Raw genomic sequence first — 16,963 nt, 5'->3', positions numbered from 1 at the left:
GCACTGAAAAACTCCCATTACCTGAAAGTTATCCTCCCGTAGCTTTCCACTTCTACAGACTTTTCTCTTGCTTGGCCTGAATTTCTCATACCACACTATACTACTATGTCAGGCAATAGAGAAAGGGTCACTCTTTGCCAAAAGACTTGCTAAAATGTACTCTGCACCTAAACTAGAGGACTAATGTTAAATTTGCTCCTTAGAATAGGTCTGAAAAACTAGCTAATTTATAAGGCTCGGAAAGACTGATTCTCAGGAGACAGGATATGAAATGAGGTAGTTCAATATGTAAAGGTACTGCTAATGTGAATCTGGAGCGTTTAACATAACAACATCGAGTGAACCATAAAATAGGTTATGAAACAAGATTAGAAAAAGGATGTTCTGCCACACTTTAAAAGGGAAGGTTGTAAAACAGATGGTCTAACAGCACAAGCCTTTCTTTCCTCCATCCATCCTTTGTGCCTAAGATTCAAGTAGCTGATGTAAACCCCAACTCTGCTAAGACAAGAGTGATCTTAGGTTATGAAGGCTCCCAGCACCTACTGGATACCATCCCAGACAGGAGCACCTCACAAGGCTACTCAGGAAGAGAGTAGGAGAAATGCAAAACATTACTCACCAACCGCAATGAAATATTACTCACCACCAGCAATGTACAGTAGGCAGCCAGGATCCCAAATAAACTCAGCAAAACAATGGACCAAAAGAACCAGTATCCTGTACCTAGAAAAATGACCCTGCAAAAATGTGTTTCAATCCTTAAAACATAGAAGAAATTAGTAGTGTCTGTGTCAAGGGCGGGGAACAAGACTGGACTAAATAAAGCATAAGAAAATGGAAGAAGATAAGAGAAGCAATCTGAGAACATATCTGTGAAAAGCTTTGGAGATATTTGGTTGAGAAGTTTTAACTTTATCCTAGAGGCAACTGGGTACTTTACTGGGGGGGGGGGGTGTCTGTATTAGTGGTAGGATTTTTTAAAGTTATTTAGAATATATACTCAAAAATTATGTCCTCTTCAAAAAAATAATAATACAGAAATTCTGGAAAGTCAAAAGAGAAAAAGTCATCCATAAGTTCACCACCTTAATAAAGCTGGTATTTTCCATTTTGGCAGTTTCTTTGACCATTTGCATATGCTTTCTATCATACTTGTAACCATAGTTACTGTATTAATTGCTCTATGCTAGAGTTAAAAGATTTGGGCCTTTTAAAAACAGTTCAAGGGACACCTGGGTGGCTCAGTGGGTTAGGCCTCTGCCTTCGGCTCAGGTCATGATCTCAGGGTCCTGGGATTGAGCCCTGCATTGGGCTCTCTGCTCTGTGGGGAGCCTGCTTCTCCCTCTCTGCCTACCTCTCTGCCCACTTGCGATCTGTCAAATAAATAAATAAAATATTTTTTTAAAAAAACACAAAAACCGTTCAAATGTGTTCTGTTCTGAAAGTAGATTATGAGAGATAATGATATGATAATGATTTGCCAAGAGAAACAGTGTTATACTTGGTCTAGATATTACATGTCAAATAATTTAGACTCATTTCCAGATACCAGAAATTACCTTCTCTCAATATAAAACCTAGGGAAATTATATTTTAATACTATAAAATATAGATTAATGGACATATAACCACATTAAAAATAACAAAGGAAATTCTCTTTGGTCAGGGCCTATAAGACACACCCAGGAGAAAGAAATAGGCAAGTAGTCACCATATTGAGAAGTATCACAAACCAAGACACTGGGAACAGCATTCGGTAGAAGATGAGCTTATAAGCAAAAATCAGAAATCATCAACAAATGAATCCAATAAAGCTGACAAATAGAGTAACTTGCATCCAAGAAAACAGAGCAATAGAGCAATCAGAAAAGAATCACAAAACAAATATATTTAAGAATTTTAGAAAAATACAGGAAGGACTAATATCCATGTAACAAGAATATGTTTTTGCTTTTCTTTTTTTTTTTTTTAAGATTTTAAGCAATCTCTATATCCACCATGAGAACTGAATTTACAACCCCAAGATCAAGAGCCACATGTTCTACTGACTGAACCAGGCAGGGGCCCCAAGAATATGATGTTTTAATACAAGCACAGGGATAATTAAAACAATCAAAGTTCTTGAAAATGAAAGATGGACTTACTATCAGTCTAGATACAGCCAAAGGATTAATCAAATAGCTTAAACAAGAAATGACATAGGCTTTGCTTTCAAGTAAGAATGGAAAGCTAAGGTTTGCCATTTAATGGTGCCTCTATCTTTTCCAATCATTTCTCTAGCCACATTAGATTTTTTTTTCCACTTCTTTTCAACCTTATTTTGCATATTCAAATCTCATGTAAATATTATTACTAGTTTAGTTCAGCTCAAAATTCTCTCACCGGGGTGCCTGGGTGGCTCAGTGGGTTAAACCTCTGTCTTCAGCTCAGGTCGTGATCCCACATAGGGTTTTCTGCCCAGCGGGGAGCCTGCTTCCCTCTCTCTCTCTCTCTGCCTGCTTGTGATCTCTCTCTCTGTCAAATAAATAAATAAAATCTTTAAAAAAAAAAAAACCAAAAAATTCTCTCACCAAACTCAAGTGAAGTTCTCATCCACCTGCTATGAACTTCAGGCAAAGGAAGAGCTGCGATTTTTTTTTTCCCTCCCTCCCTATTCTACTTCTTCCTGTTCCATTCATCTGTACTCACTCTTAGTGGTGGTTTGGGGCAGAGGGCAGATAACAAAAGAAAGTGAGAAGAATGAAAAAGAGTAAGCTTGGGGCACCTGGGTGGCTTAGTCATTACGCATCTGCCTTTGGTTCAGGTCATGATCTCAGGGTCCTGGGATAGAGCCCCCATGGGTCTCCCTGCTCAACTGGAAGCCTACTTCTCCCTCTCCCATTCCCCCTGCTTGTGTTCCCTCTCTCATTGTGTCTCTCTGCATCAAATAAATAAATAAAATAAAATAAAATAAAAAGAGTAAGCTTAAGTGACTGACTACACATCAGTGGGAATTGAAAAAGCAAGTCTTTCTTGGTCATCACTCCTTTAATCTGGGAATATATGGTCGCTGATGAATATGCAGTAGGCTCACTCTACATGGACTGTCCAATTTAGGCTTCTTATAACTTAATATTTTCAAGCAGCATTCTCTCTGCTCTAGGTCATTTGTTTTATATAAACCTAGCACCAAAATCACGTGTCCCTTTTCTCTATCCTACAATAGAGAAAGCCTGTTAGGACAGCCTAGTCAATGCAACTTTGTCTAAATCCACATTTATTGCACTGGTGCTTGAAGAACTCTTCCAGGACCCCATCCCTGCTTTCCCATAGCTTCACAATGCAGCTTTCTTGCATCTTCCCCCAATGCATATCTTCCATACTGCAATTACATTAGTACCATCAATTGTTAGCTGACAGTAGGTCTGAGGGGGAAAAAAAAGGCATATCATGGTGAGCCACTGGGAACTTCCATATAACATAAGGAATGGTGAGAGAAGTCTAACCCCACAATATACACAGGGTGGTAGGGGGGGAGAAGAAGGAAAGTGAGTTACCCCAGCAAAATTTCTGCTCTAACTGGGTGTGGTGCATGGACAATGAATCTTGGAACACTAAAAAATTTTTTTAAAATTCTGGTCTACCTCTCTTTAGCTAAAGGGAACAACAACTAAAAAACTAAATAGGCTCTTTAAAATCTAAATGAAGGTATCAAGGAACCAATAAGCAGTGACGAACTATGGAACCAAGATTCAAGTAAAAGAGGAAATCCACAGACATAACCTGCCATTTGAGTTATTGTTCTCTAGAAGTGGCTGAGATAAGGAGGAGGGCTTCTTGTATCTCATAGAGTTAGGAGAACAAACAAGTGAGAAGTGTAATCTGATAAACATTATACACTTTGATTTAGGACCTTCCAAGGCTATCCTAGGAATAAGCACAAACCAGAAATACACTGCTTTTGGGGGACTGAATCCTAGCTTTGAACCATTTAAGTACATCAAACTGAATTAAGGTGAATAGGATTTGCTAATACACCTAGTTACTTGTCAGAGTAACTGAGAGGACATAATGAAATTCAAGGCCTCAAATTACCTATTCAAACTTTTTTTTTTTTTTCAAACTTTTTATATACAATGTCTGGCACTCAAGCAAAACAATCAGGCATTCCAGGGGAGACCACCACATTAGCAAATGCCTAAATAAACAAGGACAAGATGGGCACCTGGGTGGCTCAGTCAGTTAAGTGTTCAACTTTTGATATCAGCTCAGATCTTAATGTCAGGGTTGTGAGCTTAAGCCCTTTGTTTGGCTCTATGCTGGGCATGGAGCCTACTTAAAAGAGGAGGGAAGGAGGGAGGGAGGAAGGGAGGACAACATAAAAAGATCTTCAGCAAATCTAGGTAAGAAAGATACCAGACACAGACTTCTAAATAAATATCCTTAAACTTTTTAGACTGGGACAAAATTAAGAATTTCAGTAGAGAATTAACTATTTAAAAGGAGACTAATTAAAAAAATAAAAGAATATGTTAAACAAAAGATAGGTCAGAAAAAATATCAAGAATGAAACAGAGATAAATGGGCAAATAAACAAAAAATTCACAAGATTTTCATTCATAAGGCACTCAGGGATAAAGAAGTTCTAATACACATAAAATTAAAGTTTCAAAAGTAGAGATGGTAAAAAATGGGGTAAAAATAATATTTGAAAAGGCAGTGGCTGAAAACTTTTCCAAAATGATTAAAATATTTTACTGTTCTGGGATCAGTCAGGAGAGGATTTATTATAGAGATTAGACCTTATGCTATTTAGAAGCCAGTAGAGAAGGCTATATAAGGCTGTTACATCTGTTCTGATCTTTGGACTAAAGTTGCTAGAAGTCAGGCCAGCAGTTGGGAAGTAAAAATGAACATGACATATGAGAGAACTAAAACCCATAATGAGCAACTGGAATGCACAAAGACAAACTGAAACTCCTGAGGACACACTGGAATCCGTGAGGACAGACAATGGAATGTGTGTCTGTCTATCACTGTGTCAAGTATTTAGTTAAGCTGGTCCATGGTATTGCCACCTCCACATCCATTTTGTTTGGCCACATGGCCTGCAGCGATCTTAAACTGACACTAGCTCCCTCAGGGAAGCTCATGTCCTGTACAGCATCCCACAAAGTCACAAGCAAATATAAGTTTCTGATAGGTCTCTCCCAACAGCCCTTGGGATCAAGTTTCCTCTGCTTCCTAGTGTCTGTATGCCTTATATGCTCCTTAGATAAGATTCTCACTGTGCTTACCAGATTCCTGCTCTTTTAGTTTGAACTGAACAATTTGGTCCTAGCCCAGGAACCCCAAACACTCCACCCAATGAACCTAATAAAGGCATGTACCCCAGGTCCTGCTTGTCTTTCTGATTGCACTCTTCCTTGACCTTCTATGTGCCCCTTGGAAGTGTGCCATGTACTTCTTCCAGTATTTTTAAGTATTACACACACACATACACACACACACACAATGTATATGAATATGTATATGTATATATAATGTGTGTGTGTGTGTGTGTGTATATATATATATATATATATATATATATATAATGTATATGAAGATATATAAGAAATCTTTTGATTTCTCTGGTGGTCTGTTGCTGAACCACCACTACCAGTATCATTGCCTGACACATCATCCAGCACCCTGTGCTCCACATAACTGATGTATTAAGTTTAACAAGGTTATAATACACTGCCTCCAACCTTGATGATAAGAGTGAACTGTAGAAAAAGTTGGTGCCTTTTATTACTGTGGCCTAGGACATGAAATAACTAAAAAAGATCTGGCAAGGTCAAGGAGTATGTGGGCTGAGGTGAACTATCAGATACTGACATTGCATGAAGGCTGCCACAATGCCTGCCATAATGACCTTCAGAGTATAAAACAGTAACTGCTGCCTCACTTCCTACATCCAAATTATATGCAAATTTCTCTTGTGACTCATCCTAACCCAATCCTATACTGGAAATGAAATTCTCAGAAACGTAGTTTCAGTTTAGCTGGCCCAGAAAATACACTATCACAGTCCACTCAAGGTCAACTTGGTATCCATTCACACCTCTACTAACTACTCTTATTCTCTAAGATTATGCAATTATCTCTCATATGACTAAACATACATCAATCCTCTCTCCAAAAGAGGTTAGAGTTCTCACCAGTGGGTGATGGTTATACCTCTAATTTAAGTACCAATATATACTTAACTACTATTAACACATCCTATTTTGAAAGGTAAAAGAATGGAAGAAGAGAAAAAATATATATATATGGAGGATATATATATATATATCGTGTGTGTATGTGTGTGTATAGTGAGAGAGAGGAAGGGAGAAACGAAGTGAGGGAGGGAGGGATGGACCAGCAGAATTCTGGCTGCCATAAACTTTGTCCTCTGGTGTTACACCAGTAATAATGGTATGTTATATGGTAAAGGGAACTTTGCAGATGTAATTAAGGTTACTAATTAGCTGACTTTAAAATAGGGAGATTAGAGTCTGCCAGCAAGATGGCAGAGGAGTAGGAGACCCGAATTTTGTCTGGTCCCAGGAATTCAGGTAAATAGTTATCAAACCATTCCAAACACCTACAAACTCAACCGGAGATTGAAGTGAAGAAGAGCAGCAATTCTATGAACAGAAAAGTGACCACGTTCTGGAAGTAGGACATGCAGAGAAGTGAATCTGAGGCGATATACAGGAAGATAGACGGGGTGGGGGGAGCCTCCATCAGCCAGCTACCAATAAGTGAGAGCTCAGCAGAGCACAAAATCACTAAAGTTTTAAATGTCTGCTGAACAGACAGTGGCTAAGTGGGGCAGGGGAATGTGGTGTGGAATCCTCATTGGGTCAGTGTGGTCTCAGGACCCTCAGGATCACAGAAAGTCTGGAAGTGCCTGAGTGTGGCAGAGCTCCTATGTATTGGAGTGGGAAAGCTGGCTGCAAAGACATAGCCGAGGAGTGGGCTCTCAGCTCAGGGTTGCCATAAATGGTCATCTGTGGCAGTCAGCCTCTTCAAGCAGAGCCCACCAGGTCCAGGGAGACCCAACCCCCTTCCTCCACTGGGAGGAGCAGTGCTGGAGTACATTGCAGGAATCTGCTGGGTTTGGAAACAACAAATGGGGTCATGTGCCAGAGAGAGAAACAGTCACAGACCGGGTGAGCACGAAGTGCAACCAGAGACCAGGGAGACACAAGTGATTGACTGCTTTTCTCTGAGGGCACTGAGGAGTGGGGGGCCTGAGTTCTTAGCTCCTCCCGGCTGGAGATTGGGAGGCTGCCATTTTCATTCTCGTTCCCCAAAGCTATACAGAAAATGTTTGAGGAACAAAAGCTACTGAGAGCAAACCCAAGCAGATTACTTAGCCTGCCCCTCCCCCAACAAGGGTGGTAAAATTCCACCTCAGACAAATTTGCCAATCACTGCAACAGGCCCCTCCTCCAGATCAACAAGACCATTTAGCCAAGACCAAGTTTACAGATCAATGAGAACTACAAAACTTCAGCGCTAGGGAAATAGAGCACATAGAATTCACAGCTTTTTCCCCATGATTCCTTAGTATTTCAAAGTTAAATTTTTAAAATTTTCTTTTTTTTCCCATTTCTTTATTTTGAATTTCTCCTCTTTCCTATTTTATCCAACATCTTATAAATATCTTTTTTTAAAAATGTTTAATTTTTGTTTTTATATTATATTCTATCCCTTCCTTGTATTTAATGTTAATTTTATGTACATATAGGATTTTCTTTTTTTAAATTTTTGGGATACAGTTTCTTCTAACAAACCAAATGTTTATACCCTAAATCTAGTGTAAGGCTTCGTTCTAGTCTCCTCCTGAACAACTTCTCCCCTTCTTTTTTTTTTTTAAATTTTTTCTTTCTTTTCTGAACCAATTTGTAAATTCCTCTTATAAAATCTTTTTAATTTCCATCGTTACATTCATAGTCCATCCCGTCATTGTGCTTAGCCTTATTTTTGTGTATATATATGTTTTTCTTTCCTTAAAATTCTGTGAGGCAGTTTCTTCTAACAAACCAAAATACACCCACAATCAAGTGGGTGGCTCTATTATATTCACCAGCTTAATCATTCATATATATATATATATTTTTCCCTTTATCGCCCCCCATTTTGGATCTCTTATGATTTGGTTAGTGTATATTTTTCTGGAATTGTTGTTACCCTTTTAGCATTTTGTTCATTCATCTGTTCTCCTCTGCACAAAATGACAAAACTGAAAAACTCACCTCAAAAACAAGAACAAGAGGCAGTACCAACTGCTAGGGACCTAATCAACACAGACATTAGTAAGATGTCAGAACCAGAGTTCATAATGATGTCTCTAAAGATACTAGCTGGGCTTGAAAAAAGAACAAAATATAATAGAGAATCCCTTTCTGGGGAAACAAAAGATCTAAAATTTAACCAAGCTGAAATCCAAAAAATGGAGCCTCAAACAGCTAGGATAAATGAGGCAGAAGAGAGAATCAGTAATATAGAAGACCAAGTGATGGAGAATAAAGAAGCAGAGACAAGGAGAGAGAAACAACTACTGGATCACGAGGGGAGAATTCAAGAGATAAGTGATACCAGAAGACGAAACAATAGGGGCGCCTGAGTGGCTCAGTGGGTTAAGCCACTGCCTTCGGCTCAGGTCATGATCTCAGGGTTCTGGGATCGAGTCCCGCATCGGGCTCTCTGCTCAGCAGGGAGCCTGCTTCCCTCTCTCTCTCTCTGCCTGCCTGTCTGTCTACTTGTGATTTCTCTCTGTCAAATAAATAAATAAAATCTTTAAAAAAATAAAAAAATTAAAAAATAAAAAAAAAAAGAAGACAAAACAATATTAGAATAATTGGGATCAAGAAGAAGAAGAAAGAGAGAGAAGGCCTGAAGGTATACTGGAGCAAATTATAGCACTCATGTGGGGAGGTAACAGACATCAAAATCTTGGAGGCACAGACAACACCCCCTCAAAATCAATAAAAATAGGTCCACACCCCATCATCTAACAGTAAAACTTACAAGTCTCACAGACAAAGAGAAAATCCTGAAAGCAGCTTGGGGCAAGACGTCTGTAACATACAATGGCAGAAATATTAGATTGGCAGCAGACCTATCCACAGAGATCTGGCAGGCCAGAAGGGACTGGCATGATATATTCAGAGCACTAAAGGAAAAAAATATGCAGCCAAGAATACTATATCCAGCGAGGCTATCACTGAAAATAGAAGGAGAGAGAGAAAAAGCTTCCAGGACAAACAAAAACTAAAAGACTTTGCAAACACAAAACCAGCCCTACAGGAAATATTGAAAGGGATCCTCTAAGCAAAGAGAAAGCCTAAAAGTAACAGACCAGAAAGGAACAGAGACAATATACACTTAACAGTCACCTTACAGGCAATACCATAGCACCAAATTCATATCTCTCAATAGGTACCCTGAATGTAAATGGGCTAAAGGTCCCAATCAAAAAACACAGGGTGTCAGAATGGATTTAAAAAAAAAAAAAAGAGCCAACAATACACTGTCTGCAAGAGGCTCATTTTAGATCCAAAGACACCTCCAGATTGAGAGGGAGGGGGGTGGAAAACCATTTACCATGCTAACGGACATCAAAAGAAAGATGGGGTGGCAATCTTTTTATCAGACAAATTAGATCTGAAGCCAAAGATGATAAGAAGAGTTGAGAAAGAACACTATGTCATACTTAAAGGGTCCATACGACATGAAGATCTAACAATTTTAAATATCTATGCCCCTAACATGTGAGCTGCCACTTACATAAACCTATTAATAACAAAATCAAAGAAACACATTGACAATAATACAGTAATTAACAGGGGACCCTGTTAACAGCCCCCCCTCACTGAAATGGACAGATCATCTAAGCAAAAGGTCAGCAAGGACATAAAGGCTTTGAATGACACACTGGACCAGATGGACATCACAGATACATTCAGAACACTCCAACCAAAAGCAAGAGAATACACATTCTTCTCTAGTGCTCATGGAACATTCTCCAGAAGAGATCACATCTTGGGTCACAAATCAGGTCTCAACCAACACCAAAAGACTGGGATCATTCCCTGCTTATTTTCAGACCACCATGCTCTGAAACTAGAACTCAATCACAAGAGGAAAGTTGGAAAGAACACAAATACATGGAGGCTAAAGAGCATCCTACTAAAGAATGAATGAGTCAATGAGGAAATTAAAGAAGAATTGAAAAAAATCATGGAAACAAATGAAAATGAAAACACAACTGTTCAAAATCTGTGGGATACAGCAAAAGCGGTCCTAAGAGGAATGTATATAGCCATACAAGCCTTTCTCAAGAAACTAGAAAGGTCTCAAATACACGACCTAACCCAACACCTAAGGAAGCTAGAGAAAGAACAGCAAAGAAAGCCTAAACCCAGCAGGAGAAGAGAAAGAATAAACATCAGAGCAGAAATCAGTGAACGAGAAGCCAAAAGAACAGTAGAACAGAGGAACGGAACTAGGAGCTGGTTCTGTGAATGAATTAATACAACTGATAAACCCCTGGCCAGACTTACCAAAAGAGAAAGAGAAAGGACCCAAATTAATAAAATCATGAATGAAATAGGAGAGATCACAACCAACACCAAAGAAAGACAAACAATTACAAGAACATACCACAAGCAACTATACACCAGCAAGTTAGACCATCTGGAAGAAATGGTTGCATTCCTAGTGACGTATAAGCTACCAAAACTGAACCAGGAAGAAATAGAAAACCTGAGCAGACCCATAATTAGTAAAGAGATTGAAGCAGTCATCAAAAATCTCCCAAAAAACAAGAGTCCAACGCCAGACAGCTTCCCAGAGGAATTCTGCCAAACATTTAAAGAAGAATTATTACTTATTCTCCTGAAACTGTTCCAAAAAAACAGAAATGGAAGGGAAACTCCCAAACTCATTTTATGAGGCCAGCATTACCATGATCCCAAAACCAGACAAAGACCCCATCAAAAAAGACAATTACAGACCAATATCCCTGATGAACATGGATCCAAAAATTCTCATCAAAATACTAGTCAATGGGATCCAATAGTACCTTAAAAGGATTATGCACCACAACCAAGTGGGATTTATTCCTGGGCTTCAACATTGGTTCAATATCTGCAAATCAGTCAATGTGATTCAATTCATTAATGAAAGAAAGAACAAGAACCATACGATACTCTCAATAGATGCTGAGAAAGCATTTGACAAAGTACAGCATCCTTTCTTGATCAAAACTCTGCACAGTGTAGGGATAGAGGGTACATACCTCAATATCATCAAAGCCATCTATGAAAAACCCACAGCAAAAATCATTCTCAGTGGGGGAAACGGAGAGCTTTTCCCCTAAGGTTAGGAATGCGGCAGGGATGTCCACTATCACCACTGCTATTCAACATAGTACTAGAAGTCCTAGCCTCAGAAATCAGACAACAAAAAGAAATAAAATCATCCAAATTCGCAAAGAAGAAGTCAAAACTCTTTGTAGATGATATGATACTTCATATGGAAAACCCAAAAGACTCCACTCCAACACTGCTAGAACTCATACAGGAATTCAGTAAAGTGTCAGGATATAAAATCAATGCACAGAAATTAGTTGTATTTTTATATAGCAAGACAGAAGAAAGAGAAATTAAAGAGTCAATCCCATTCACAATTGCACCCAAAACCTTAAGACATCTAGGAATAAACCTAATCAAAGAGGCCAAGAATCTGTACTCAGAAAAATATAGAGTACTCATGAAAGAAACTGAGGAAGACACAAAGAAATGGAAAAACGGTCCATGCTCATGGATCGGAAGAACAAATATTGTGAAAATGTCTGTGCTACTGAAAGCAATCTACTACACATTTAATGCAATCCCTATCAAAATACCATCAACTGTTTCCAAAGAAATGGAACAAATAATCCTAAAATTTATACGGAACCAGAAAAGTCCCCGAATAGCCAGAGGAATGCTGAGAAAGAAACTAAAGGTAGCGGCATCACATTCCAGACTTTAAGCTCTATTACAAAGCTGTAATCATCAAGACAGTACGATACTGGCACAAAAACAGACACACAGATCAATGGAACAGAATAGAGAGCCCAGAAATGGACCCTCAACTCTATGGTCAACTACTCTTCCGACAAGGCAGGAAGGAACGTCCAATGGAAAAAACACAGTCTCTTCAACAAATGGTGTTGGGAAAATTGGACACCCATGTGTAGGAGAATGAACCTAGACAACTTTCTCCCACGGTACACAAAGATAAACTCAAAATGCACGAAAGACCTAAATGTAAGGCAGGTATCCATCAAAATCCTAGAAGAGAACACTGGCAGCAACCTTTCTGACCTCAACCACAGCAACTTCTTGCTTAGACACATCTCCAGAGGCAAGGGAATCAAAAGCAAAAATGAACTCCTGGGTCTTCATCAAGATCAAAGGCTTTTGTGCAGCAAAGGAAACAGTCAACAAAACGAAAAGACAACTCGCAGGATGGGAGAAGATATTTGCAAATGACATAGCAGAGAAAGGGGTAGTATCCAAAATCTGTAAAGAACTTATCAAATTCAATACCCAAGGAACAAATATCCAATCAAGAAATGGGCAGGAGACATGAACAGGTATTTCTGCAACGAGGACATCCAAATGGCCAAGAAACACATGAAAAAGTGCTCAACATCACTCAGCATCATGGAAATACAAATCAAAACCAGAGTGAGAGACCACCTCACACCAGTCAGAAATTAGCAAGTCAGGAAATGACAGATGTTGGTGAGGATGTCAAGAAAGGGGAACCCTCCTACATTGTTGGTGGGAATGCAAGCTGGTGCAGCCACCTGGAAAATGGAATCTAGGTTCTTCCAAAAGCTAAAAATAGAGCTTTCCTGCAACCTAGAAACTGCACTACTGGGCATTTACACCAAAGATACAAAGGTAGTGATCTGAAGGGGTAACTGCATCCCAATGTTTTTAACAACAATGTCCACAACAGCCAAACTATGGAATGAGCCTAGATATCCATCAACAGATGAATGGGTAAAGAAGATGTAGTGTGTATATATAAATATATATGAATATTATGGAGTCATCAAAAAAATCTTGTCATTCACAACAACATGGATGGAACTAGAAGGTATTATGCTAAGTGAAGTAAGTAAATCAGAGAAAGACAATTATATGATCTCACTGATATGAAGAATTTGACACAAGACAGAGAATCATAGGGGAAGAGAGGTGAAAAATGAAACAAGATGAAACCAGAGAGGGAAACAAATCATAAGAGACTCTTAATTCAGGAAACAAACTGAGTGTTGCTGGAGGGGAGGAGGGAGGGAAGGATGGGGTGATTCGGTGATGGACAATGGGGAGACTAATGCTATGGTGAGTGCTGTGAATTGTGTAAGACTGTTGATTTACAGACCAGTAGCCCTGAAACAATAATACATTATATGTTAATAAAAAAATAAAATAAAATAAAATAGGGAGATTAACCTGGTTTATCTGGGTAAATCCAGTATAATTACATGAACTCTTAAAATCAGAAGATGAGGACATAAGAGAAAGGGAGATGAAAAAGAACTCCGAGAAATTTGCAGTGTGAGAAGGACTTTACACCCAGTTGTTAGGTTTGAAGATAGAGAAGGCCACAAGCTAAAGAATGCACTGGCCTCTAGCAGGTGAGAACACTTCCATCTGACAACCGCCAAAGAAAGGGGACTTCATTCTTACAACTCCAGAAATACACGGATTCTGCCAATAACTTGAAAAAATCTCTAAGTGTATTCTCACTCAGAACTACAGATAAAATATCAGGCCAGCTGGCACCTTGATTTCAGCATTATAAGATCCTAAGCAGAGTACCCAGCTGAGTATGTCTGACTTCTGACCTACAGAACTATGAGATAATGAACGCATATTGTTTTATGCCACCCAATTGGTAGTAATCTGCTATAGTAGCAAGGGAAAATTGCCCACGAAACTTATTTATGGCATTAGAACTTGTGGGAATGCACTCATATATACAACTTCCATTTGATGATGGAGTTTTAGTGAGAATTCTGCTTGCTGCTGAGTATGTTTATTCCAACTATACATTCCAGAACTAGTGAAATAACCACAAAGTAGGTCTGGGGACACACTAGACCCACTGTTCAGATGGACATGAGCCAAAGTGCCATCCATTACCTGTCATCTGAAAGCCTTATTCTGACTAGTAAGTCAGTGGTGTTTTTAAAATCTCCAGAAATTCACATCGATTCAGCACCAATGTCCATTAATACCCCCAAAAGTACAACCCCATGCACAACCACCTTGGTAAATGACCAGAGATTCTTTGGAGGGAAAACTATGAGGAAGACTGACAGTATATTCTTTTGGTTGTGTAGCAAGGTCCTGCAAGGCCTTCCCTTCATTCAAGGGCCAATTTATTTTGTAAATGAGTAAAACAGAGAACAGGCAAACAACAGAAAAGATTAACAAAATTAAAAGCTGACTCTTTGAAAAAGTAAACAAAACCAACAAACCTGTAGCAAGACTGACCAAGGAAGAAAGAGAGGACCCAAATAAATAAAATTACAAATGGAAATGTGGACACTCCAACTGATTACCACAGAAATAAAAAGGATCATAAGCAACTTCTATGACCAACTATATGCCAACAAACTAGACAACCTAGAAGAAATAGGTAAATTCCTAGAAACATACAATCTACCAAAAATGAATCATGAAGAAATAGAAAATCTAAACAGACTGATACTGAGTGAGGAGACTAAATCAGTAATCAAAAACTTTCCAACAAAGAAAATCCTGGGGCCAGATTGTTTTGCTGGTGAATTTTACCAAATATTTAGAGAATTACTAATCCTTCTCAAAGTCTTCCAGAAACTGAGGAGGAAAGAACACTCCCAAATTCATTTTACAAAAAAATAATTAACCTGACACCAAAGCCAAGTAAGGATACTACAAGAAAACTACAGGATACTACAAGAAAAAATTGGTGAATTGCTAATTTCTACCCTTGAAACTAATAATACAGTATATGTTAACTAAATAGAATTTAAATAAAGAATTAGGGGTCCCTGGGTGGCTCAACGGATTAAGCCGCTGCCTTCGGCTCAGGTCATGATCTCAGTGTCCTGGGATCAAGCCCTGCATCGGGCTCTCTGCTCGGCAGGGAGCCTGCTTCCCCTTCTCTCTCTGCCTGACTCTCTGCCTACTTGTGATCTCTCTCTCTGTCAAATAAAATAAAATAAAATCTTTTAAAAAAAGAATTAAAAGAAAAGAAAACTACAGGCCAATATCCCTGATGAACATAAATGCAGAAATTCACAACAAAAAATTAGCAAGCCAAATTCAGTACCACATTAAAAAGATCATAAACCACTATCAAGTGGGATTCATCCCCATGATGCAAGGATGGTTCAAGATACATAAACTAATAAATGTGATACACTACATTAATAGGATTAAAAACAAAAATCATTTGATAATCTCTATAGATGAAAAAAGAACATTTAACAAAATTAAATACCTTTTCATGATTAAAAACTCTCAAGAGAAAAACCAAGAAACAGACTCTTGACTATAGAGAACAAATTGATGGTTACCAGAGGGAAGGTGTGAAGACAACGTTAAATGGGTGATGGGGATTAAGGAGGGTACTTGCTGCGATGAGCATCAATATTGTATGTAAGTGTTTAATCACTACATTCTACATCTGAAACTAAATTCACACTATGTTAACCGGAATTTAAATAAAAACTTGGAAAGAAAAAACTCTCAACAAATAAAATATAGAGGTGTTCTACCTCAACATAATAAAGGACACATATGACAAGTCTACAGTGAATATCTTACTCAATTGTGAAAGGCTGTGAAAGTAAATGAAAGGTTGAATGCTTTTCCTCTAAAATCAAAAATAAGACAAGGGTGCACACTCTCACCACTCCTATTTAACGTAGTATTGAAAGTCCTAGCCAGAGCCATTAGGCAAGAAAAAATAAATAAATAAAAGGCATCAGAATTGGAATGTAAATGATTGTCTCCATTTGCAGGTTTCATGATTTTTATATAGAGAAAATCCTAAAGATGCCACCAAAAAACAGTTATATCCGATTAGGAAATTCAGTTAAGTTGCAGGAGACAAAAATCAACACTCAAAAATCAATAGCATTACTGTACACTAATAATGAATTATTTGAAAAAGAAATAAAGAAGGGGGGGAGGAGTCAAGATGGCGGAGAAGTAGCAGGCTGAGACTACTTCAGCTAGCAGATCAGCTAGATAGCTTACCTAAAGATTGCAAATACCTACAAATCCATCAGCAGATCGAAGAGAAGAAGAACAGCAATTCTGGAAACAGAAAAACAACTACTTTCTGAAAGGTAGGACTGGCGGAGACGTGAATCCAAAGCGACAGGAAGATAGACCCCGGGAGGAGGGGCTGGCTCCCAGCAAGTGGCAGAGCAACGGAGCACAAAATTAAGACTTTTAAAAGTCTGTACCGCTGAGGTATATCGCTCCAGAGGCTAAACCGGGGTGAAGCCCACGCAGGGTCAGCGTGGCCTCAGGTCCCAGGGGTCACAGAAGGATTGGGGGTGTCTGAGTGTCGCAGAGCTTACAGGCATTAGAACAGGGAAGCCGGCTACAGAGACAGAGCTGACAGTGAGCTCAAAGCTCGGGGTTACCTTGAAACGGTCGCAGGCTTGGTGAGCTCCGAGCGGGGCTGGAGGTCAGGCAGACGGGAGTTGCTGGACGCTCTGAGGAGTGGGGCCCTGGGCTCTCAGCTCCTCCAGGCTGGAGACCAGGAGGCCTCCATTTGTATTCCCGTCCTCCGGAACTCTACGGAAAGTGCTCGGGGAACAAAAGCTTCTGAAAGCAAACCCCAGCGGATTACTCAGCCCAGCCCCTAGTAAGGG

At 39.1% G+C, this 16,963-nt stretch overlaps 1 protein-coding gene across 5 annotated transcripts in view; it reads right to left on the bottom strand.

Moving 5' to 3' along the window:
• GDPD4 (glycerophosphodiester phosphodiesterase domain containing 4) overlaps positions 1–16,963 on the bottom strand; it is a 177,888-nt gene that overhangs the window by 136,822 nt on the left and 24,103 nt on the right. For 2 of the 5 annotated variants that reach the window (XM_032357924.1, XM_032357920.1), the window contains exon 4: positions 623–740. The exons of 2 other annotated variants lie outside the window; for them this stretch is intronic. In XM_032357924.1, the coding sequence (XP_032213815.1) occupies positions 623–740 (118 nt within the window). The remainder of the gene's footprint in view (positions 1–622; positions 741–16,963) is intronic. One more of the 5 variants, XM_032357921.1, reaches the window with a different exon arrangement.

This window comes from Mustela erminea, chromosome 9, assembly GCF_009829155.1.
Source record: "Mustela erminea isolate mMusErm1 chromosome 9, mMusErm1.Pri, whole genome shotgun sequence".
Lineage (NCBI taxonomy): Eukaryota > Metazoa > Chordata > Mammalia > Carnivora > Mustelidae > Mustela > Mustela erminea.
The sequence above is the reverse complement of the archived record's forward strand: the minus strand, read 5'-3'. Positions and strand labels throughout refer to the sequence as shown.